This window comes from Prosopis cineraria, unplaced genomic scaffold (genome assembly GCF_029017545.1).
Source record: "Prosopis cineraria cultivar Desert tree isolate PC_DT_omini unplaced genomic scaffold, ASM2901754v1 PC1852, whole genome shotgun sequence".
Lineage (NCBI taxonomy): Eukaryota > Viridiplantae > Streptophyta > Magnoliopsida > Fabales > Fabaceae > Prosopis > Prosopis cineraria.
Window position 1 is genome coordinate 1 of NW_026557177.1, and position 25,998 is coordinate 25,998.

Here is a 25,998-nt window from a genome sequence, read left to right on the forward strand (position 1 = left end):
TGGATGTATAAGCTTAAAAAATATTTAACCAAATGGTTTAAATTATTTTGATAAAGTATATTATTCTTGAGCATATTTTAAATATAAAAAATCTAAAAATTCAAATTGGAAATATGACATGCAATTCATGCATACATTGAAGTTTACCTAATTGTGGTTCAACAAATATCTCTAGGATGATGGGATTGGCCAATCAATTATGAGCGCAATTATTTGAAAAATTTGGCAAACGTTAAATACGAGCTTCATTCTCCCTTTGACTTACTAGTTGTATTTTTAAGCCTTGCACATTATTGTTTTTCATTAATGATGCAAACATTCTATAAAACTTTTCGCAAGGCAATATACAGTGTAAAATGATGCCACTAGATTGTCCACAATCATTAGATTAAGTTCACTATCCTGATCTTGTCTCCTAAAAGGATAAAGTTACTGTTATCACAAGCATTAGCGATAACGTTTGTCTAGAGTTTATACCCCATTCAATGCACAGGCATATTAACTCTCAAATTAGATGAAATAGAATGGAAAGAAAAGATTTTAATCAATTGAATTTCTAAAAACAAAAATAAATGAGATTAAAAATTGTAACATCCCCCTTTTCAGAAAGTTCCTTTAAATTATTTTAAATTTAATAATAAATAAGGTTGCGTTTAAGACAGTTTGAGCTTAAGAAAAAAAATCATAACATTAAAAATTTTAGGGACTCAATTAACATTAGGAATGGTTAAATCATCCTATGACAATTTGAATTTACCTTGTATTATTTGAGTAAGGAGGATTACTCAAATGAGATAAATTTTTGGATTTAATTGCAAGGTATATTTTTGAGAAAGATAAATTTATAAGGTTGAGGGAGATTAAATAAACAGGATTTTAATTTAGTTATTTAAATATTTTTAAAATATTTGAAGTCAAATATAGTTAAAATTTAATTTGTCATTTTTCAAAAAAAAAAAACTTGATTGGTAGTAAAAAAAATTAGACAAAATGATTTAAAGTATCTAAAAAGAACATAGGAACAAAGTAGAAATTCTGATTGATTGATTGATATAGCTATATATATATATGAGATAAGAAAATAAAAAAGAGAAAAAAAAATAAGATAATGGAAAAAAAAAGACGGAGAAAAGAAACCAGTAATATCTTTAGAGAAACTGAAAAAAGAAAGAAAATAAAAGAAATAGTGATTACATATATATATATAGATATATGCATATTAACCAGCCGGGGGAGTGGCTCACCATTGGCTTGAAATTGAATACGGGTATATATTATAGGAAGACTGACAAATAAATTATATGGTTCAACTAATTTAAATTAGATCCCAAAGTATTAAATTTAAAAATTTACAAATACAGCTCTCAATTTTATAATTTTATTATGATAAATTTATAACTTATATTTTAAATTTTAACAAAGAAAATAAATTTATTTATTCTTCAATCATATTAAAATTTAAAAATAAATTATAAAATTTATTAAATGAAATTATAAAAATAAAAGCCAAACTTACCAACTCATATAGTTTGGTATTTTAAAACTTAATTTAAATTAATTAATTCTTATGAAATTTATACGCCATTTGTCCTATAATATATACCCTTATTCAAGATTCGAATCCAATTTGTTTTCCGCAACCGCAACTGTGAGAGAGACCGCAAGAGAGTGAAAAGCACAAGCGAGGCAAAAATTAAAAATTTAGAAAAGGCACATATTTTAAAGTGTGGTTTGAAGTTTTTAAGGCCAGATAAATGTTCTAAAATTTACTTCTAGTTAAAATTATTAAATTTAGATGGATTTTAAAATTCGGGAGGCAGCTTAGGAATTGGATAAAGATGTATAGTTGTTAAGTAGTGATTTTTAAAATTGTAGTGGGGATAATGAAAAATAGTTTTAGAAAATTCTAAATAACTGTGAGTAATCCGAAAAGTTATAGAAATTATTTTAGAACTTTCTATAGCAAATTATAATTAAAAGTGAATATAAAAAATAAATTATAACTAATTAAAATTTATTTTAGTTATTTAAGAATGAAATTTAATTTATTAGATACTTAGAACATATAAAACGTGCTTACGAGCACACTAGAGTTACAAAGTAATAATTAACATAATTTAAAGTTTTGGTGTAAATTGAGAAACTCTAAAATTAGAAAAAACCTTTAAATAAAATAACAAGAATTTTTCGAATAGTTTTATAATTAAAAATAGCTCCCATGAGTACTTTGGGATAGCCTTAAAAAAAGAAATAAATTTCATTTGATTTGATTTTAATTTCCCATTTTTCTTTTTGTAAAGGTTGTGGGGGGTTCCTAGGGACTTCTTAATTTTTTTGCTTTAACATTAAGTTAGCCGGAGGGCCTCTTGCAAAGAAACCTTGATTTCTTTGAATAAATTAAAGTTAGGTGACTTTTTTTAGGTTACTTTGTATACTGGTATTTATGGGTAAATAATTGAACTTTTTTTTTTGTATACTAATGGCAAATGAACCTAAAACAACATGCCTACGATAACATTTTGCCAAAACTCGGCCTAGTGATAAAGAAATTAAATTAAATTTATAGAAAAAATCTGTAAATTTATGATTAGTGAAAAACTCCTAAGATTTTTTTATAATTGCTTGTTTAAAATTTCTAGAACTTGATAATATCACTTTTATCATAAATTGACTTGTTAGATTTTGGTCAAGTTTGAATATGTATAATTTATAAAGTTTAATAATGTCAATGATAAGCACTGTAAATTTGATGAGAAAAACTCATTGTGAAAAATTATAATTTAATATGAAATATATTGAAACTATATTGTTATGAGATGGCTACAAGCTATGGGTTTAAAATGAGAAAGTAATGTTGGACTGTGATCACCCACTTGCCTCCATGTGGCGCGCACTAGACAGCTTTAATATGTACTCGAGTTACTCCAATTCTTTTAACTAAGGTTGGAACAAACTTGATACTATTTAGACACTCCCTGCAAGTGAAAGGGCTGATTAAGGCTTGATGAAAAGTGACATAACTGTTAATCGGGCACCATCTCCCATGGCTTAGAATTTCAATCTAAGAAAATAAGAAAGAGGTATGTAAACTAAAAAACAAATAAAAATGTGTAACTATTATTGAAAAAAATTTTGAATTATTATTTGGCTTGGTATGTGAATCAATATAATCATGTGTCATATGAATATTATATCTGTTATGATATTTTCCTTAGTTATGTGTTTAAATTTTCTAACATGCTCGCACCTTTTTAATTCAATTATGCGTAGTGTTTATGTCTTTTTCAAACATGTTAGCTTTTCCTAATTATGATTTAAGCTATTATAGCATACTTGCTTAAAATATAATGCCGCGCGCGCGCGCGCGTATTAGGATGTATGCCTTTTCCTTTCTCAAGCTTACCAGCTCGCGTTGCCATATTAATCAGAATCCCATATTACCAGTTTGGTATCTTCTTCACCTTCAAGGTCTCCGAAGCGACCAGTGTACTACGTGCAGAGCCCTTCAAAGGACTCGCACGATGGTGACAAGTCGTCATCAACGCAGGCGACTCCTATATCCAATAGCCCCGTGGAGTCTCTTCGCACCCTTCTTTTGGGAGGCGTTCAAGGAACTCGTCGGCGAACAGATTTTCTGGTCATCTTCAGGGAGAAAAGGAGGAAGCAGAAAGAGAAACGACAAGGGATGTCCTGAGTGTGATGTGATTATGGAAGAAGGAGAGTTTGATGAGCTCAAAAAATTGGCCTTCACCAGAGGAGCCCAGGCTCTGATTGCTCTGTTCAGCTTCGTCGCTCTCTCCACTGTGTGCTGCTTGATCATTTGGGTCCTAGCAGACCTTTCAGGCAGAGATTACCGTCAAGGTTAGTCATAATTCTAAAGAACATCTTCAGTCTGACCACCAGAATTTATGGTTACAGTGGATTCTGTGCATTTCATAGATAGAATTTACGGTTTCTTTTTACTGAAACTGTCTATAAACCAAGTATGAAGTCTTACGTGCTAAGTTGATGAAGTTATTGAAGCAATTCAAGGTATCTCAGAGAAGGGTGAAAGGGAGCTAGGAAGTGTGTTCACTGGTTAGTCTAAAAATTTCTGGTTTTGAATAGCAACCCTATTAAATTAAGATGCATTGTGATATTTGCAGAGCTTGACAGTACATAACATGTATGTTGGGGAGGGTTCAGACTTCACAGGAGTGCCAACAAAGTTGCTCCCAGTAAATGGATCATTGAGAATAAATGTGTATAACCCTGCCACGCTTTTTGGAATCCATGTCTATTCCTCTCCCATCAATCTAGTCTTCTCTGATATCAGTGTTGCTTGGGCTGAGACAGTATTTAACCGTGAACATGTTGGAGATTAAAAAAGCATGTATACTACAAACTTTCAGAAATATTGTAGGACAAGGAATACATGTAACATCTGTTTAATATTAAGAAAATTTTAAAAACTTAGGAACGCATGATCCCTCTTGATTCCCCCTCCCCTGTCAAGAGGATTCAATTGAAGCAATATGTTTCCTTCATATCATAATACAAATATCATCTGAAAGTTTTGTTTGTTCTAAAATATAAGACATAATATAATTTTTATAATTATTTTTAATTTCAACTATACTTCTACTTTATTTATTATTCTTTTTTTAAAAAAAATGATACATTGCAATTTTTAATTTTTATTATTAAGGCACTTGTATACTTTATAGGATATTTAATGAGAATATAATTAAAAAGAAGTAAAATTTTCAAGAGATTATGATTTCACTTAATTTTTAGAACCATGAAGTAATTATGAATACTCTATATTATGGTCCAAAGGGGAAAACCTACATGTATGTACCTAACCTAATGGTTCATGTGTCTGGATGCAGCTAATTAAAGAAGAATTATCAGCCCAGAAAAAGTAAGAGTTTGTATCAGTGAACTTGGTAGGGAACAAGGTTCCACTATACGGGGCAGGATCAACAATCACAGCGTCCCAAACAGGGGTTGATGTTCCACTCACACTCAAGTTTGAGATTCGTTCAAGAGGGAATGTGGTTGGCAAGCTTGTGAGGACCAAGCACTACAAGCAAATCACCCGCCCACTGATCCTCAACTCTTCCAGATCCAAACCCATGAAGTTCAAGAAGAATTCTTGCACCTATCATTGACTTTAATTGACGTGAACGGTATAAGCTTTTGTTTTACTATTACTAGTGTCGCAGTCTCATAAAATAAACGAAAACCAGTTGTATTAATTAAATGTTTATAATGATCAAATAATACATAGATATAGCAAATTTATTACACTAGTTACAAAGTATAACCTTCGTTGCCCGATACTTAAATGTTGTAGGAGACAGGCCCAGAAGAAATAAGACCGTGCATGCGATTCCGCTGCTTTTGGGTTCAAAGAGAGCGTGCGTGCAAATGGGAAGCCCCGAAAACGAGAAAACAAATGGGTGATAACTCCTAATACGTTAAAAAGGAGACCCATGTTAATTTAAAATTTTTAGGTTCAAATTTAGGGGTACTTTTTATTATATATTATTTATTGGGCTAAACTTATATGTTTAGTATTATATATTTATTATACTTTTATCTAATCAAATCAAGACATGTAAATTTTAATGATAAAAATTTTTTGTAAAATAAATAATTTATAAAAGATATACATATTTGATCGGAAATAAGAACTTTAATCTATAAGATCAAATATATAAGTTTGTCCCATACTTATTTAACTCAGTCCAATTGAAGTGTTATTTTTTACATTAATTTAAGTTTATTTATATTTAAACATCGTGACGGATTGTTTTTATGTAACTTCTAATAAATAGTTAATCACTTAATAACAAAACTGTATATTACTGGGGGAAAGCAGATTGCGATTGACAACTATGCATAGTTTATGCATAAAAAAGTTCATGCAAAAATTCCAAGATAACATACATACTTTCAGGGCTCGAGCCGCTATGACCCATTTTATTTGTGGTTGAGCCTTTTGCGGATTGGTTCAAGAATCCTATAAAAATATCACAAACTTTATAGGTTAAAGTTTTTAAAGAATTTTAAAATGTCTCACTATATCAATATCAATATGAATTGGTCTAGTAAAGAGATTAATTTCTCATAATATAATAAATTAAGGATTGAATTTTTTACTGATTGTGAATTGTTCACATTTAACACTTGATAGTTTATTAAACAAGATTACCATCAATAAAAGAATACGTGTAAGTAATAAAAAAATATTTTTTATAATTTATCATTTTCACACTAATTTTACCACTTTTGTGAAAAATAATTATTAAACAAATTTATGAGGTTTTGCAAAGCCTTATATGTGCCATGATTGTGTACAATAATTTGTCCATCATTTAAACAAATCAAAACACACTAGACAATGTGCAAAAAGATCAAATCTATTAAAATTCGTCTAATAATAAATTTTCAAAAAAAAGTGAGCAAATTAGTGGGAAAATGAAATTTTTTTGGTCCCAAATTATATATATATATATATATGGGTCGGCAGAAACGGAATGAAATTCTAGGACCTAACAGAGGCTACAAAGATACAGAAGGCTAAAATAAAATTCTGAAAAACATAAGGAGTCAAACTTGATTTTTTTTTTAATACCTTGTTCCTTGATGTCTCTAGATCCAATTTACCTAATTTTTTTGTTAAATATTTTTTTTGAGTACCCAGGGGGCCAAAGTAGCAATTCAATTTCTTTCTTTTTTTTATCCATAAATATCCTTCAATTGTAGGTAATTCCATTTGAGGTATTATTAGACATTAAATATAAGTATATCTTTCATTGCGGATTCAAATTTTAGTTCACCATATTTTAAATAATTAACTTCTTCCACTAGATTCAATTTGGTTGGTGGCAGCAATTTAACTTCAAAAATGAAGAACAAATCCAAGATATTGGGCCTTTATGGCCCAATTTTTATTTATGATCTAAATGGACATTGTTTATAAGCAACTCTTGAGTCCAAGGCCCATTTCTTGAAAGATGCCTTCTCTCCATCTCTTCCTAATGTGTCTAAATCCAAGTGTTTGAGTAAACCTAAGTATATTCAAATTATAATTGAAATGTACTTTTGTCAAATTCAGTAAATAATTGGATTCCTCAAATAAATTTTTACTAAATGCAAACTAAAAGCAAATATACATCAATAATCTAGAAAATAAAATTCAATTTAGCAATGCCGTTGTAGCATAGTGATATGAAAACTTTTTATAACTGAGTAGTCATGGGTTCGATTCTGTTAACAGTCCCAAGTCGTTATTCTGCCCTTGTAATTTTTTTTAATAAAAAAATGCAAAGCAAAATCCCCTTGCTCAGACATGGCTCAAGAGCAACCTTCACGAGAAGTTACCAAACCAGCAATAAATAGAAATTTTGAAATAAACTTCATCGATCAGCAGCAATTAAACAAGAATTATATTCTAACATGTGAAAAAAAATATATCAAATATTGTAAGGTTTGCAAGGTCATTAATACTTTGACCAAAAAAAAAAGTCTAAATCAAACAAATATTATTCATTAAATTATTTTTATTTTTACACTTAAATTTAATTTGTCTACAAACATATGTATAGTGTTGTTACGAGAGAAGTATCAACAGCATGTGCCTATTATGATTTCTTCTAACACAGGCTTAGCTTCTCTTCACAAGGAGCAGAATAAATCTAAAATTGAAATTACATGTTGTAAAAAATTATATCACCACATAGCTAGAAACACCAGTAGCTGCAACGAAAAGCTGTCTAATATTTTAACTTATGAGGCACAGAGTTTTTCAAAACCCATGTACTTATGCTTCCCAACCTCCTTAATCGTTTCCGCTATGCCCACACCACCTGTTATATATCATATTCAAACACTAATTAATTAATTAATTATTAATAATAACCATGCGCGCAGAATGAAAAGATCTTTAAAAAAATATGAAAATAGTAAATAGAGAGAAACAATGACAGATACTTGCCTAGTGATATTGCACTGACAAAAACCGTTAAGGCCAAAATGAAAATGATCAACGAAGCTCTCCCTAATATTGCTATCAGCTTTTTCACCAAATATTGTCCTAAAACTGCAGCTATAATGGCTACACCCACAAAATAAAGAGCTGCAAAAGGTAACTTCTCTTTTTAGTATGATGAACACATGAAAATAGATTGTGTCATATGTGTGTATACAGACACACTTACTGTAAGGAATAGGAAAACGTTTTAGGAGGTAATATTCCACCACTGACATTGATGCAGAAAATGTCATGGCAAAAGTGGATGTGGCACTTGACACCTGCGTTGCATAGATATGCAAAATTATTTATTTTTCTGTTTTCCAATTTCATTGTATATATTTATATATACCTGAGGAGGGATTCCAAGGTCAAGGAAAAGAGGGCCAAGAATGAAGCCACCACCAAGGCCAAGCAAGCCACCAACAATACCAGCAACCATGCCACAGGAACAATAGAGGATTAGCTGATGCACTTTCCATTCTGGTTGGAGACCTTCCTTTGATTTTATCACTCTCTTCCCTTTGTACAGTAACACTGCTTGGTATGATGTCACTCCCACTGCCACTGGTATCTGATCATCAATTCACTGTCATACATCCCCTTGAGAATTTTCATGAGTGAAAAAAGCAAGTGAGTCATTATGTTTTTTCCCCCCTATCAAACCACCCAGCCGGTTCTAGAGGTTACATTGGACGTTGACTAATGCAAATCATTATGTTTTTTCCCCCTAAATCCTTGAACGTAGTTGTATACATACACCCCTATCTAAAAAATTCGAACATCCACTATCTTGGACCTACCTCACTTCAGTTAAAGGATTTGCATGGTCGGTCCAAACTGATTTGGGTTGAGACAAGTAGGACCACAAAAGATAGTGAAACTCCACCATCAAGTATTTAACATGGTCGCATTCCAAGGCTTGAGCTTGAGTACATGAGACTTCTAGTTAATCTATTGCATCCTCCTACCAATTGAATTAGATTCTTTGTAGTAGATCACTGGTTAAGTTAACTGTTTTTTTTTTTTTTTGAATCTTTCTATGCCTGTTAATTAAGCTAAGCTAGCTAGTTGACATTGTTAATTAAAGTGAGTCATAGATTTATAATTGGATAAAGGACACTACCACAGAATTTGCTTAATAAGATGCCTCATACTTGACAATTATCACATAAAAGCGACAAATAAAAGAGGTGAAAAATATTTGACAGTTGTTTTTAAACAATCATCAGGTGTTTAAACATTTACTTGATGGTTATTTAAAAATAACCCTCAAGTATATTTTTATTTTTAATTCCAGTTAATGATATATGTATTTGACACTTGTTTCAAAATAACAGTCAAATATGTACTTAATATATTTGACGGTTATAACCTAACAAGCATCATATAAGTAATAATTTTATAATTTTATGAAAAATATAATTGTTTGAAGCTTGCTTGGTAATAACCATCAAATATATCAAGTGCAAATTTGATGGTGAAAGTGAAACAAGCAACAAATTGACTTGTGTGAAAAAAAGGGATTATTGACAACTCTCATGTGAAAAAAGTTATTAAAAAAATTGTAAGTATTATGCTTATCTATCAATTAATAATTGATTATGAATATGTAAACTAGTCATATTTACTTTGCACAAAATTCCATCACTCAGGAAGTCTCAAAGGGAAAGCTTCCCACGTATGAGGATATCTTGGTCAGAGTGTTAGGAATCTTGGTCATGTCAAGGATGTCAGCTTTAGCGTCATAAAGAAGCAATATTTTAAAAGGATGAAAAAGTGAACATCAGCTTCTTGGTCTGAGATCCGAGAGCTAAGAGAAGAGCAAAACATTACGAAGGAGTAGCCACAAGCCCAAGCAATTATAATTGACATGTTGCTAAAAGGGCAAATCCCTAGAAGGATTTTGAGTGATATTAGCCAGAGTGAAAAAGATAGCTACATAGTCTCTTTAGAAAAAACTACTTAAAGCAATATGTTTTATCTTTTGAATTTATTTAATTTTTTTATCTTAGAAATTAATGGTCATTGTTTGTTTAGGGCAAGAACAATTACAATTGTCTAGCAAACAATCTTGAATGCAAAGTGGTTGCAACAAGGGTACGTGTATAACATTCTCGATGATACAATCCATAAACCATCCCCTCCCACCTAACTTTATGAGGGCTTCTCTACTTGTTGCAATCAACCCAGGATATTTAATAAAGAGTTAGTCATAGTTTCACAACATCTAGCGCTGGTGCCTATTGTAGAACACAAATATCACGTCTCTTTTGAGACTTATGTAATGGCTACGAGGATGGCTCATTCATGGCTCCTGATGGCCTCGAGTTGATGTTCAAGTTGGTTAATCCCTACAATATCTCTTCGCATAATGATATTACTAAGAAAGCTCTTAAAGATCAAGAAAGGAAGCTTTCAGGTCAATTCAAGAATAGCAGAGCAGACAGTGATACTTTATCTCTTGCTCTTTACTACCAAAGTTGAGTTACTTTCTAGCTACTTTTGGTATGAATAAATGTTTGTTTATATTTACTTGTTTGATAACATCTGTTATTTTTTATTAAGGGCACTGGATACTTATGGTGGTTAATCATGTTGCTCTAAATATATGATATCTTGATTCTCTTACTGGAGAACTAAGTAATTAGGTCAAATATGATAGAACTTTTAATAAGTTAAATTTTTTCATTTGTTATTTTAACTTCCACACTTACATTTTCTCATATTTATCCTTTACTTCCTTTTTTGAGCTATGATATTGTCTAGCATTGTGACCAAGACCTTGTCTCCCAATTTAAGGGCAATGAAATCTTATGAGAAATGAGTCACAATTAAGGTATTCATTTAAAGGATAAGGTGCATGTTTACCTTTAAAGTATTTTTCGAGGAGCACCCAGTATCCTAACATTTTTATTTTAATAATTTTATCTTTAAAGCTATTAAAATGAAGCATTTTTGCCTTTATATCAAAATTTTAATCTTGATCTCAAATGTTGACTGTCAGAAAATTTGATTGAAAGGGCAAAAATACTCCATTTTAATAACTTTAAGTGCAAAGTTGCTCCAACAAAAATATTAAGGTCTCGGGTGCTCCTTGAGATACTTCCGGGGTAAAAATGCACATTTACCCTTCATTTAATTGGTTAGATTTTTAATCAAGAAATTGTGTCTTGTTATTCCATTTCACTGATATATGGTTTTTTTTTTTTGACAATGTCTACTCCAACTTGATCAGGACAATGATTATAGTTATTGCCTAAGGAGATTCATGAAAGACATCATCACTCATGCCCCTACCACATTTCTCAACAAGATACATATGAAATTTAATTAGACTTAAATTATAAATTTTAACCAACTTTAATTATTTAACTATTAACTTAAATTTATTACGACTCTAATTCATACAATACTTTGAGAATGTCTACTATATTTGGTATATATATAGAAGAAGTTCCTAAAGAGGTAACCCAAAGCGTTTTCAACATGTGGATAGCAACAATGGTTAGGCCTATATATATATATATATATGATTTATAAATTTATTTTTTTGACCAACTTTTATGTCTTAGGCTACTTATTTTTAGAACTTTAGTTTGCAAATTAGCTAAAATTATTGATTTTTTATGGTTTTCAATTCAAGCATAGGAATGATATAGGAATTTTAATGTATTTAGATAATAATTTTAATAGAAATAGTGATCTATTTGTTTCTTGTTGTTGGCTGGCTGGTACATAGTTGATTTCTTTATAAATTTATAGAGCAGCCCTCAAATTAAATATGTTTTTTACCATTAAATTATTCAACCATAGGCTTCTAAAATTGGCGTAACCTAAAAACTTATACTTGACAATTATTATTAAATAATTGTTAAGTAAGACCCCTAATGACAAAAACAACTATCAAATAATAGGGTCTTATTTGATGGTAAGATATTATACCTGTAGCAGATTCAATGCCCAATATGCCGCTGAACACGTTACAGTGTAATTCTGTTCCAGTAACGACACAAATCATGTTAATTAATTAGCATGTGTTATGGCATTATGCTATGTTTATGCATCCATAAGTGCATGGAATATATATATATATATATGTATGTATGTATGTATGTATGTATGGCTTGGAGTTGGGTATTAACTTTTCCAATTTGTATGGCAAGTATGGTGACCCAAACAGCGAAAAGAAGCCCTAGTTCCTTCCATCGAACGTTCTCGATAATAGAAACCTGCATGAAACCATAGATGTGTACGTGCATAATCATTCTCTTAAACAATATTAATTATATATAGCTTAATTGGTGCATATCATACACTGAAGTATGACGATCTGACCTTTTCCTTCTTTGATGCTGTGGTTGCTCCCTGATTTTCACTGCTTGGACTTGGACTTGGACCTGATGATGGTGGAGCCTCGGATCCTCTTCTTCTCTCTCCATTCCTCACAATACCATCTAATCATCACTAGTCAGTCAAATTTAACATCATTTTTGGAATTTAATTAGTATATAGATATATATTATTGACTTTCATGCATCCATCTATTTTTTAAAATCATTAGATGACTTTTTGTCCAATTCCATTCATTCCATTCCTACTCCCTACTCCCCTAATTAAGGTTTTATGATTTTTATTACTAAATAGGGGTAATGTGGAGGGAAAATTATCTATCACATCTTTAACCTATAATAGTAAATATTTAGGACTGAATAAAACTTTAAAGCTTCAAAACTTTATCCTATAATTAAAATGGGAGGGAGAACTTAATTACCATTCAATAGTAGCGCAGTCTCCTGAAATCATAAGGAATGCATCAAAATGAAGAAGTTCCAAAGGATGACAAAAGAATTAATATCATGAACAGTGTACGTGCATGTACGTGTGTGTATTATTAAATGAGGTGGAAGATGAGGAATTACCTTCTTAAGAATGGTTTCTTTTTTCCAGGTCTCAACACCCTTAAGGAAAGCCTTTGTTGAAATGACTGTTGAATATATACAGACATGCATAGTATTACAATACACAACCATGAATGAAATGATGATTAGTGGTTGAGGAATATCAAGAGGAATAATTAAGAACATGACATGATATAATTAATTAAAGTAAGATTGTGTGGTTAATTGGTATGTACCAAGGAAAATGACAATTAACAAAACAGTAACCATCCAATCAGCAAAAATGACATTCAGACTAACTCCAAGGCTGATTCCAAGCACCAACATTGGCTGAAAAAGAAGAGCCAAATCATAGTCTATCATAGGCAGCTCCTTTGTTGGGTGTCTTTGCTTTAGATTGTAAAACACTGTTGCTCCTGCTCCTCCCGTTATCATGCCTTCATCGCACACAAAACACAAGTCCATATATATACACACATACACACACATTACACCAAATTTTAAAAATCCAACTTTCATAAATAAATAAATCATAAAATTAATATATATGTCTCGATTTTTTTTCTCCAATCAAACAGTCAAGCTAAAAATGGCAAATATACACTTGACATATAAAATGATCTTGCTTTGTAGCTACCTAGAATTTTGTTTGATTGATGTTGACTACACGATTATTTTTTTCAATTATTTTATATTTTTTAGTTTACGGTGTTGACGGAAAAATACATTAAAAAAACGGAAGAATTGAAGTCCCATAGAAATTAGTTAAGTACTTTAGAGTCCCGTGAAATGTGCAAATATATCTCAAGCCCCAAGTCCCTTGGATGTAAATAAGCTTGAACGTGCAATTATCAAATTAGCCGGCCGCTGCATCAGAGGAAGAAGAGCTAAACTGAAGAAAATAGCGACGACAATTTAGCATCCGTTAGGCTCATATATATATATATATATATATATATTAATTAAAGTCAAACATGGTAAGATACACCACCAGCAATCGAGCTTCTCGCAGTTGACCTTCTGAAAAAGTGGAAATCATCATCTTGAATATTGTTCTTAACCACAGAAGCAGATCTTTGTTTTCGCTTGGGAAAACCAATTCTGTTGCTGAAAATGTTTAAGAACTAACTTTGAAGATCCCATTTTGTTTGGCCGATTTTATCCATTGCAGAGCAGAACTAATTAATGCATTCATCTAAAAAACAAAGGTCCGTTCGTACTCCTTTTCCTCCATTTTAATTGCATTAGAGATTCTTTATCGAAGAAAATCTCGATCTGGATGATGATAATTCGTTAAGCTCTTCACCGACAAATGTGGATACTCACTCCTCTCTCGCAAGGTCACCATCATCCCGCCTGCTCAATCCTGACGACACCGAGTCCCTCCATTGCCGTCGCTTCGCTACCACAGACTTCTTCCCTCGTGACATTAATTCCATCCTCAACAACAAACCCAACCTCGGGACCTACCTCGCCGTCCCAAGTTGGTCCTACCGCAGGAGAACCTGGCCAAGGATAGTGAAGATAGTGAAGGCCTTGTGTGGGTTCGCACATAACCTGGCCAAGGAACGCAGGTGCAAGGTTTGGCACAAATACCACGTCGGAAAGACTTAATAGTAATATGGAATTTATAAATATAAAAGGCTCTCTCACATAATAGACTAATTTTTTGGAATAGACTCTTCCCTTGAACTTCTACTGATTATATTGGGCCTTTCTTTGAAAGGTCAATGTCACAAGAAGAATTGCCTTGTAAGTGGTATGTAATTTATAAATATAAAAGACTTTTCTAACAAATAAACTAATCTTTTAGGATGTGTTTTTTTTTAGTTTGTAATCATCACAAGGTGGTGGTAACAGAGGTTTCCTATTGCGATCCTCTCAGGTTTCAAACACCACACTGGAAGATGTTACCTTGCGACGAGGAAGACGGCGAGCCGAACTGATCTTTGATTCCTTCAACCCAGTAGGTAACTTGTAATTGCATCTTCAAAATTATTTATACACGAGACTTGGGACTTCAAATATTTTTTCACATTTCATGAGATTTTAGGGTATTTAACTAATTTTGTGAGACTTATCAGATGTATTTGATCTTTGTTATATTATATAACTGAGAAATATAAAATTATCTTGGTAAAAGATATACTATACCTTGTATTTTTGTGACAAGAAAAAAATAATAATTGAATATTGCTATCTGATAAACAAAATAAAGGGACTGTTCTATAATTTAAATATCTTTCAGAAGAAAAAAGGTAATAATATATTCCAATAACAAAAAGAGAAAACAAAAAATAATTTCGTTTTCTATAAATTATTTCCTATAATATACTCAAATGATTTCTTCTTATATTCATACATGTATAACTTACCTTGTTGTTAGAAAGGAAAATTCATTTTACCAATAAAGAAATGTCAGAATCTTACATTTAGACATGGCTGTAGCCGATTTTGCATCAAATCCAATAATCAATTTAAGCATCGGCACGAATATGCCTCCGCCACCAACTCCACCCACAGTCCCAAACGCTGCTCCAAGGAACCCTATTATGGTTCCCAACACAATTCTCCATCCAAATTTCATTTTCTACAAGAACCCAATATATAGTCTTTTCTTCTTCAACTCATATACATTTGAGACCCAATTATGAAACATAACTGAACTGGAAATCAGAAATCGCAGAGCATATATACTTACAGGCCATGTGTGGTGGTATCCCAATCGTGGTGGTGGTGACGAGGAGGGTCTCATCATGAAGTTCAATACTTCATCAAGAATAAAATTAGCTTCAACCTCGTTCTTCGTGTCGTTGCTTGCTTTACTTGCTGTCTGGTTTCGGTTTTGATGAGCTGAAATGGAGTTTGAGACTAAAATCAGAATCACTATCAGCCGTGTAGCCCACCTATTTGATGTATTGTTGGCCATTTGGCCTCTCTGCAGATTCTTACAAAAAAAGTAAACGAAGAAGAAGATTTTGGTGGACTTGATCCAACCAAAATCTTTGCTTTGATCTTAAGCTTTTACTCGGACACCGTTGGTACACTCAAACCCAGAGTGCAGTGCTTCGAGATACAATACTCCACAAGTGCTATTTATAAGACAGGAAAAAAAATATTTTTTTATTTTTAAATTATGTCATTAAATTTTTTATCACAAAATGCTTTTTTTATTAATATTGAAGAAAAAAATATGTTGTTAAAGTATATATATATTTAAAATAAATAAATTTAAAAACTTCTTAAATTTAAAGAAAATGAATTTTAAAGTTTTATTTTATTTCAATAAAATTTATTAAAAATGATTCATAAATAAAGTTACATCAGTAGACAACTCAGACTATGATTTCTGATCTCAATTATTTTTTAAGCGCGCTTTATATTCTCATTTAATGTTTTGTTTGTTGTGAGCGGTGCGTGGTGTGAATTTGACTACACGCCTGCTGACTTCTAATTGGCTGTCAATTTCCAAGTATAAAAAGAGAGTGTGTACCAACGGAAAAAAGTATAATAAGAAAGCAAGAGTGTTGGGAAAAATCTCAAGGGACCTTTTTTCTTTTTCTTTTTTTTTGCCAACATCTCAAGCAACTTCCTTCAAATGATAGTTTTCCACTAGGCTTGTCAGATATAACTAAAGTAATAAAAATCAAGCCGGTCAAGATAAAAGGTCTAAGGTTAATAGTTTAATGAGGCCAAATCTAAAGTTAAATTAAAATCAAAATCAGTCATAACAAAATAAAATAATTTGAATAAAAATACATTAATTTTCAATACATTCATATCCATACTTAACATCTCATATAGCATATAATAATAATAATATTTCAAGTGATAATAATATTAGGTAGTTATCAGAAAGTTTGTATGAAAATGTCCATTGAATAAGGTAAAAAGTTATCCATTTGATAAATACATGTATTTAATAGAATACAAAATGTAATATATATATATATATATAAACTAAATTTCAAATAATAATAATAATAGTGGCAAAAATAGCAGAAGAAAAAAATATACTAGAAGAATAATAGTAAATTAAAACAAAAATAATATGATATTATTAAAATGTACTACATAACAACTACAGATAAAAATAAAGTTTAAAAATTAAATAATATAATAATATAAAAATTAAAAATATATGAAAAATACATACTTTTAATTGAAAAGAATAATAAAAAAATGTTCTGCGGTGTCACTTTTCAGGATGTTGAAGAGATTGCAATCCCAATATTCTGAAACGTGAATGTGTGGAGAAGAGTAAAGGTTAGTGGGAAAGTGTGACAAGTTGAAGCCGGACAACTTTTCTTTTCGATTTCATCTTCTTCGTTTCGTTCCAGCGTTCTGGATGGTGTGGATAAATTTCAGATTTACTCCTAAATATTTTTTTAGGAATTAAATAATTAAAAATATAAAATATTTTTACTTTTTTAATACCTAATTATTATTATTTTTAAAATAATTCTTATTAATAATAACTTTATATTTATTATAAAATATTTAATAAAAATAAATATAAAAAGAACATCTTTTCATATTTGGGGTAACTCATGATGCTCAATGCAGAAAGGCATAAGGGTCTTTCGTTTTCGTTTTTCAGTCTCCATCTTTTCTTTATTATTCTTTTTCTTCTTTAGGTTTTGATTTTTTTTTTCTTCTTTCAGAACGTTTTTACTTTTCTCCCAGACTTGGCGTTGGATTTTTTTTTTTCCCAACCCGGCCAACTCGATTAACCCCCCGGGTTGACCAAGTTGTACCAGTTTAGAACCAAGTTAACAGATCAATTCAGTTCACAGAGAAGCGAGGTTAAATATATTTTCAGACCAACCAGGTCACCGGTTTACCGGTCAGACCTGCCAATTCAATCTGATTTTTGATAGCATGGATATAACTACCAGTGAAAGTGCTACCGGCCGTCCTTCTCTTCCAACTTCTTCCTTCATAGCTCTCTTGTGTGTTATCATTTTCATTTGTTGGATTTCCTTTTAATCTATAATTTTTTTAATAATAAAATTTTGAGTAAATTAAGTACATTCTACTTTCTTCTACTTCTATAAATTAAGCCAGCTTATTCATTTAATCTTTTTAAAAAATACTTTTTTCACTGACAAAAAAAATACGAATAAAAAGTACTGAATAAATAACTTTCATGACTAACAAAATTTAAATATGAACTCAAAAAGATAAAAAAAAATCCTTAAATTTTTTGTAACTTAAATGATTTTTAACTAATATTTATATTTAAATAGAAATATTTTTGTCCTAACATATATAACTTAACATTTAATTAACGGTTACATAAATGAACATTGAACTTTAAAAGTAAAAGAAAGGTTTGTATTTAGTAACTATTCATTTTTGGGGAGGTTCATGTAGGTTCAAAAAATAGTGAGGAGATACCTATAATTAAGATAAAATAGAAGGGAGGTCAATGTATTTTATTTTAATTTTTTTATTTTTTCAAATTTATTTTAATCATCAATTCAGCTGTTAAATTTTAATTAATATTTGTCAATATTATTAGTTTTTATAGTACAAGGAGGAAACATAACACCATAAAAACTTTCATTTGGTAGCATGAAAAAGTTTTTAACAGACATTCAAAGTGGAAGAGGAGAGGGAAATGAGGTGGAAATCAAGTTTTAAAACATATTTGGTGTACATATAAAAGTAAATCATTTTTTTATGAAGGAAGCGAATTCTATGTCTATGAAAGTGAAAGTGGATTCCACCAATTTTAATGAAACTAAATTCTCTAAAGAAGTGAGATCAATTGTACTAAACAATCTATTTTTCAGCTTCAATTTTACTTCAACTTTCACCCCTCTAATCACAATTCTATGTTACCTAACAATTATGAAACTTTAAAGACTTAATTGATATAAAGATCAAATATCAAGGACAAGATTGATAACTGAAATAAATTTTAGGATTAAAAGTTTTATTATGCCAACTCTACAAATTAGGCTAGAATATACAAAACATCTCTAAACTTTAATAAAGTTGCACAAAATCCCTTCATCTTTAAAATATTAAAATTAACACCCATAACCTCTTTTTATTTATCATACACTGCCCTATTATTATTTATTACCAGCAGAAGTTATCATATTATATTAAGAAAAGACATGTAAAAGCTCATGTGACATCCAATATAGTTGAATAATTGCTTTATAAAAATTTTATCCATACATTTTATATTATTATTAGCTTGCATCAAATGCTACATGAGCTATCACATTTTTTTTTCTTGATATGATGTAGCAATTTATATTAGTAAAATAATTAAGAAATAAGAGCAGGTGAGTATGTGGTAAAAAAAATTAAAAGTTGGAAAGGTTAATTTTAAATTTTTAAGAGAAAGGGATTCCATATGGCTTCCTTAAATTCGAGAACTTTTATATATTTTAACCTACAAAATAATAAAAAAGAAACCTCTAAATTCAGCAAATTTCTCCGCAGGACACCACAAAAAATAAAAATTACTCAAATACTATACTTTTTAAAATAAAAATAAATTTTAAAAAAATAATTTTATTTTTATTAAAAATAATAAGCATCAATTATAATTTTTATTTAAGGAATAATAACTTCTATCATTAAATATATAATATATATTTTTTATAATATAAGTATAATAAAATAATATATTTTTCAAAATAATAAAATATAATATATATAGTATAATATTTTATTATTATTAATTAAATAAATAAAGATGAAAAATAATCATATTTAATTTTTTTTTTACAATTTTTATATAATACATGGTTTAAATATTTTAGTTATTATTATTTTGAATAGTTTCATATATAATATTTAATTGAGCTGTATATATTAATTATATTTATTAATGATGTAAAGTGTACAAAAGTGTGATAGCCCTTCATAGTTTCTTGTGTGGCTGACACGATTCTGAATTAAATTACAATTGATTTCTGGAGACTTTAATTTTAAAAATTAAATTTAATATATTAATATTTAATAATAATTTTTTAATATTTGAAAGTTCAAAACATTTTATTGATAAAGTTAATGGTGTTAGAGTTATAAGACTAAAAAAATATTTTATAAAATTAAAATATTAAAATAAAATATTATATAAAATTAAAGGATAGAAAATATATTTTAGCCAATGTTAATAGATATATTTTATATTTATTAATAAATTTATATATTAATTATGTGGTAGTTATATCTATATCTTATATATGCGTATGTTACTTATAATACTTATAAGGATGATGAGTAAATTATCATTTAAACTTTAGATCTAGTAACATCATGAATCATAAATTTATCTATTATTTTCTTCATTTAAGAATATAAAGTATTTTTTAAAGAGTTAAATATTTAAAAATATAAGATATTTTTAATCTTTTGAGATGTAATAATTGCCTTTTTTTAAAAGTATTCCTATTAATAATAACTTTGTATTTATTATGGGGTATTTAATAAGAGAAAATATAAAAAAATAGGATTAATTTAAAAATAAGTAACTATTTTATTAGGAGTGAAATTCAATTAAAAATGTATTATATTTTTTACCGGAGGGAGTATATAATTTTTTTTAACTTTTAAAAATGGTGCTATTTAGCTCATGTCGTTAACAAAATATATATTTCCTCTGTTAAAAAATGTAACACATTTTTAACTGAATGTTACTTTTTAATAAAGTAGTTATTTATTTTTAAATTAAAAATATATTTTTATATTTATCCCTATTTAATAAAATATTTCATCTTAAAATAAATAATAATAATTTATTTAATAGTGATACTTAAAAAAAATAATAATTATACCTTTAAAAAATTTCTTATATTTTTTAGTGGAAAGAATATATTATTTTTTTATTTAAAAAATATATAATTATAAATAAATGAATATTAATTATCATACACACTCGTTACATGTGATATATATTATTAATTATTATAGCAGTGAGTTGAGAGAGAGGCGTGAAAGGGCGGTGGAGGGATTTTTTATTTTTATTTTATTTTATTTTTTTTAATGGGGGAAGAGTGGGTGAAAGTGTAGAACTCTAGAGTGTCAGTTTGACGCAAACCTAGTTGTGTGTCAAATTTTTTTAAAAACTCAGTCCAGTGGATGACAAATTGCAAATTTGTAGGATCAGGGTAAATCTTTTGAAAAGTATGATATTTGGGTAATTTTTATTTTTTGGTGTATCATATGGATAAATCTACTTCTAAATTCGTATATGGTTCGAAATGATTGAGTTATCAACAGCATATACTGATATAGTACGTTTATAACTTATAATTGAGCAATTGATACTTTGCAATATCATTTCATTCATATGACAAAAAGGAAAACAGTAAACGAACAGGGACTGGGACATCGCTATATCATGAGGGCAAACTAGATAATAATATTACATATCAATGATGTTTTTAAGGAAAAAAATTGCACATTGTTTCTTTTTCATTTGTCCCCATCCCCAAAAAAAAAACTCTATTTAAGCCCATTTATTTTATAAACATATATAACATGTATATATTCGTGCAAAAATATAATTTTCTATTATGTTCATAACAAAATTAATTTTTAAAATTCATATATATATAATAAATACTTAAAATTATGTTTCATAAAATATAATTCATTAAATAACTTTATACTATATTGTATTTTGTTGCATGTAATAACCAATTTTCTCAAGCCGCATCTCTTGGGTGCATACAAGTCTTAAAGCAATGGTTTATATTTCTTGTTTTTCATTTTAATTTAAGTTTTTTCCTAAGCAAAATGTTCATTAAATGTTAAGGGTAAGGGAGATTCTGATTCAATAGTTATATTAAATGTTAAAAATTCAAAAGAAATATAATCCCGAACCTTAATTATCAACACTTCACTGATTCAAAAGTCATATTGATAGATTAATATCCACTTTCACCTCCTATTAATTGTGAGCCATGGAGTTGGGAATCTGAATTATTCTAAATCATATGGGTTACTTTAATCCCTATAGATTGGGAGAAATATATGATTAATTAAGTTGGGTTCAAGATTCAACCCATTAAATTTGGGTCAGAAAAATCTTAACTCAATCTTTATGAGTTGGTGAGTTAAATAAGTAATATGTCAATTCATTTAATGACTTTTTGCATGCACTAAAAGACATTATACATAAATGATAAGTTATGACGTGATGTTCAATATAGTTGAAAAAATTCACACCATAAATGCATACAAGTTAATTCATTCTATCATGATGTTCCATTTTTTATTCTTTTACTTTTTTAAATAATGTATGGGTTTAACCAGCTAATCAAAATTTATTAGGATTAACTCATTTGATTCATGTGTTTTTCGGTTCAAAGCCGAAAAAATTTATTTTCATTTAAATTAATTTTTTCAATTTAACTGGACTCTTATAACAAATTATTCAAATTAATCCATATAACCTAACTTATATTCTCAATTTTAATCATGATTTAAGATATACATATTCAAAAGGAAATAATTAAGTAAACTTATAAACAGTGGCGCACTAAATGCATGACAAAGTAGGCCGAATTATGCAGCTTTCAAGGTTTTAATCCTGGACCCACTTTCACCAAACCCAAAAAATAGCCATAAGTGTTTTTCTTTTTCTAAAAACAAAAAATGGCCAGATGCCTTTATATAGATCACAACCCATCATATCTGAATGTTACAACACAAAAGGTCCCTGAAACAATAACATATCTTGAAAAATTAAGTAGTGGGGGCAAAAATTTACTCAATATAAATATTATTTTTAAAAAAACTATATATTTTTAAATTAAATTAGAGGCAAAAATTTGTTATATAATTATTAGAGAATAAGGCATAAAGCATAAAATTATAATGGTGCATTGAATAAATTTGTCTAATATAAATAAATTTTACCACTTTCCGTTTAGTAGAGGATTTTTTGCGATAAATTTTTTATTTGAACAAATAAAACTTATTTTTAAAATTATCATTCCTTCGTTCTCAAAACTATATCATCATTTGAAATCATAATATAGGCTAGATTTGAGTTAAATAAATTTTTTAGGAAGATAAATAAAACTTTCAAGAAAGCAATTGAAAAATTTTAGATCAATTGACATAAATTTGTTTCTTTCCTTGTGGGGGCATTTGCCCCATCTAGCTCTCAAGTAAATTCGTCCCTATCCGAAAGCTGATGATCGCCATGTTTGCGAGTGAGCTACCTGTTGTTATAATTTTCTTTTCTTTTTTTTTTTAAAAAAAAAGAGTCAAGTGTTATAAATGCTTCCAGAGATGAAGGAAAAGTATGGGCCTGTTTGTTCTGAAAACAATTTTCTGTTTTTTAGAAAAAATAAAATCTATTTAATAACATATTTTTAAAAAATATTTTGAAGATTAAAAATAAAAAAAATATTATCCTGAATAATATAAAAACGGAAATATTTTGATATTGTTGTTCTGAAAAATAAAGAAAGGTGAGAAAAATATTTAATTTTATTATTTTTTTATTTTTAAAAATATATTTTATAAAATATCAGTTTTTAAGATAATAAAATAAAAATAATCTTAAACAGATACATTTTTCATACTTGAAAATTCTCTGTAGATTTCACATTGATAAAATTTTAAAATTTTATCAAAAAATTTCTCTCACCGACAATACAAATGAGATTTTCTCACTAAATCATTTTCCGCGTTCGAAGTGTTTCCACACGATGAATGGTTTAAATTTGAATCATGATGAGTAATGATGACCATACATGCAAGCAAAATAGAACAGAACACCTGGCTAAAATTCCATTAACCAGTCAGTCAATCTAATCAAGTACAGCCTGTTCAATAAAAGGAAATTAAAATGGCCTATAATACCTACAACTGTAGACCTATAAGTGCATGCAAATCCCAATCAGCCAGTACGAGTTGTTTATTGGAAAAACATTTCTTTCAATTATTATACTTTTGTTGAGTTTTATTATAGATTTCTCTATTTTTGTAAGTGTTTCAGGTATTTATATTTTCTTATCTATAACATGGGTCTTCATAGTTAGAGAGAGAGAGAGATATTGGCATGATATGAGTAGTGTTGAGATTGCTAATGTATCAACTAACATCAATAAATTTGTGTAAATCTATTAAATAGGTGTTGAGTTGGACCTTTTGATAAATAAATAAATTAAAAAGGTTACATCAATTTTTTTTTAAAAGCTCACTTGGCGTTTGAAAAAACTCTCAACTTCAAAAACCTATAAAATATCTCAAAATATTTAAAAATTTATTTTAATCTCGTTTTTTGCACTTTAAGGCCCGCAATGCTTTTTTTTTTTTTAAGAAACAGGAATTTTATATCTTTTAAGTTATTCGAAAAAAAATGTTACTTTGTATAATATAAAAATAATTAATTTTAAAGTAAAAAAATATTTTTAAAAAATTAAAAAACTTCAATAATGCAGGTATTTCAGTGGGTTTTTGGCTATTTGGGGGTTTTTTTTTTTTATAAGTTTAGGCTGCACAAAAAAGCTTAGCCTGAAATTGAAGTTTGAAGGGTTAAAGGAAAAGGGAAATAAAAAATACTTGGAAACATAAAATATATTTTTCGGTTAAAATTATATTAATTAACATTCATCTCCAAGAAAACAATTAACATCATTACAACTTATAAAAAATAAATTTTTACCTTAAAATTTGTTATTTTTATATTTCAGAAATGTAAAATATATTTTTAAAATATTTAAAAAATATAAAAGACTCAATTTTTAAAAAAATTGTGGGTCTTAAAGTTTAAAAAGTCTAAAATATATTTTAGATATTTTAGGTTAAGTACTTTTTTAACTCTGTGTCAGCCTTTTTTATTTGATATAAATTTTTTTTTTTCTTGCTTGTTAAAAGTCCAACTTAGCACCTACTTAATATATCAATACAAATTTAATGATATTAGTGAATACGTTAGCAATCTTAACACTATTTATATTGTGTCAATGTCCTCATTAATGTTGTAACTTGTAAAGGAAAAAAATTATATTCCTTCCATTTAAAAATATAAAAATATTTTTTAAAAAATTTAATATTAAAAATATAAAATATTTTTAATCTTTCGAAGTATAATCACTGATTTTTTAAAAAGTGCTCATATTGATAATAATTTTATATTTATTGTAGAGTGTTTAACAGGGATAACTATAAAAAGATAAATTTAGTTTTAAAAGTAAATAATTATTTTATTAGAGGGTGAAATTTAATTAACAATATTTTATATTTTTTAACGAAGGGAGTAAAAATTTAAAATATTAAAAAAATATATAAAGATATATATCAAAACTTGAGCAAAATATAAAACCAAAAGTAGCGTTTTGGCTTGTTAATTAGTCACTCATGTTCTGCCAAAACTTGAATCTTCATTTGCACTAAGCCGCGATTTTTCTCAGTGACTGGTGTTCCACAAAAAAAAAAAAAACTCACGAGAAATATAACTTGGGAGAAATTCCAGAAGAAGACTGGAGAAATTGTTCTCTAATCTTTTGTTTTATTTTGTCAGAAAAAAGAAACAATTTTATTAATCACCAAAACATTTTCTCTAGTACATTAAAAGATTCATTATTTTGAAATATTTTCTTACCGTGTTTCCAATGCAAGCTCTCGGAAAGCAAGACTAATACACAATGTCCCTTTTCAGGGAAATCATTTACGGAATAATAATATAAATTATAATTTTTAGTTTTTTTAATTATCAATTAGCCTTTAAAATATTGATTTAGTACAATCCCGCCCTTACAGTTTATATTGAGTTAAAAAATTATAAAAATTAAATTATATCGAGTTAATATAAGACTGAGCATGTTCTGAATTAAAATTTAAGGGTTGAATTGATTTTTTTTTTTTACCAACGGTTGAATTGATAATTTAAAAAAAATTATTTTCTCATTTGATTTATGTATGTAGTCTTTGGTTTTCTGTGAATCATTTAATTTATCTTTCAACCAACACCAACTACGTACGGAAACTTATTAAGAGAAGGACCGGCGCATTAACTATATACATTCATATTCAGAGATCACGCGTCATGTCGAGCTTGATATCCCCCTCCCCACCCCCAACAAACTAAGT

General features: G+C 28.6%; 1 protein-coding gene and 1 pseudogene across 2 annotated transcripts; one reads left to right on the plus strand and one right to left on the minus strand.

Moving 5' to 3' along the window:
- The first annotated feature begins 3,428 nt into the window (after positions 1–3,428).
- Positions 3,429–5,153, plus strand: LOC129301024 (uncharacterized; annotated as a pseudogene).
- Positions 5,154–7,532: 2,379 nt separating this feature from the next.
- On the minus strand, positions 7,533–15,999 carry LOC129301026 (sulfite exporter TauE/SafE family protein 3-like). Of its 2 annotated transcripts, XM_054939605.1 has the most exons (13): positions 15,874–15,999; positions 15,623–15,774; positions 15,352–15,511; positions 13,158–13,358; positions 12,943–13,007; positions 12,795–12,816; positions 12,359–12,477; positions 12,166–12,252; positions 11,966–12,016; positions 8,373–8,594; positions 8,208–8,301; positions 7,985–8,125; positions 7,533–7,856 (listed from the first exon to the last, which is right to left on the minus strand). In XM_054939605.1, exons 2-13 carry the CDS (start codon positions 15,677–15,679, stop codon positions 7,777–7,779), a joined length of 1,299 nt encoding a protein of 432 aa, XP_054795580.1. In that variant the 5' UTR covers positions 15,680–15,774; positions 15,874–15,999; the 3' UTR covers positions 7,533–7,776. The 2 variants fall into 2 exon arrangements, with proteins under 2 accessions (XP_054795580.1, XP_054795579.1); XM_054939604.1 differs by having other exon boundaries at positions 15,623–15,979.
- Between the last annotated feature and the right edge of the window lie 9,999 nt (positions 16,000–25,998).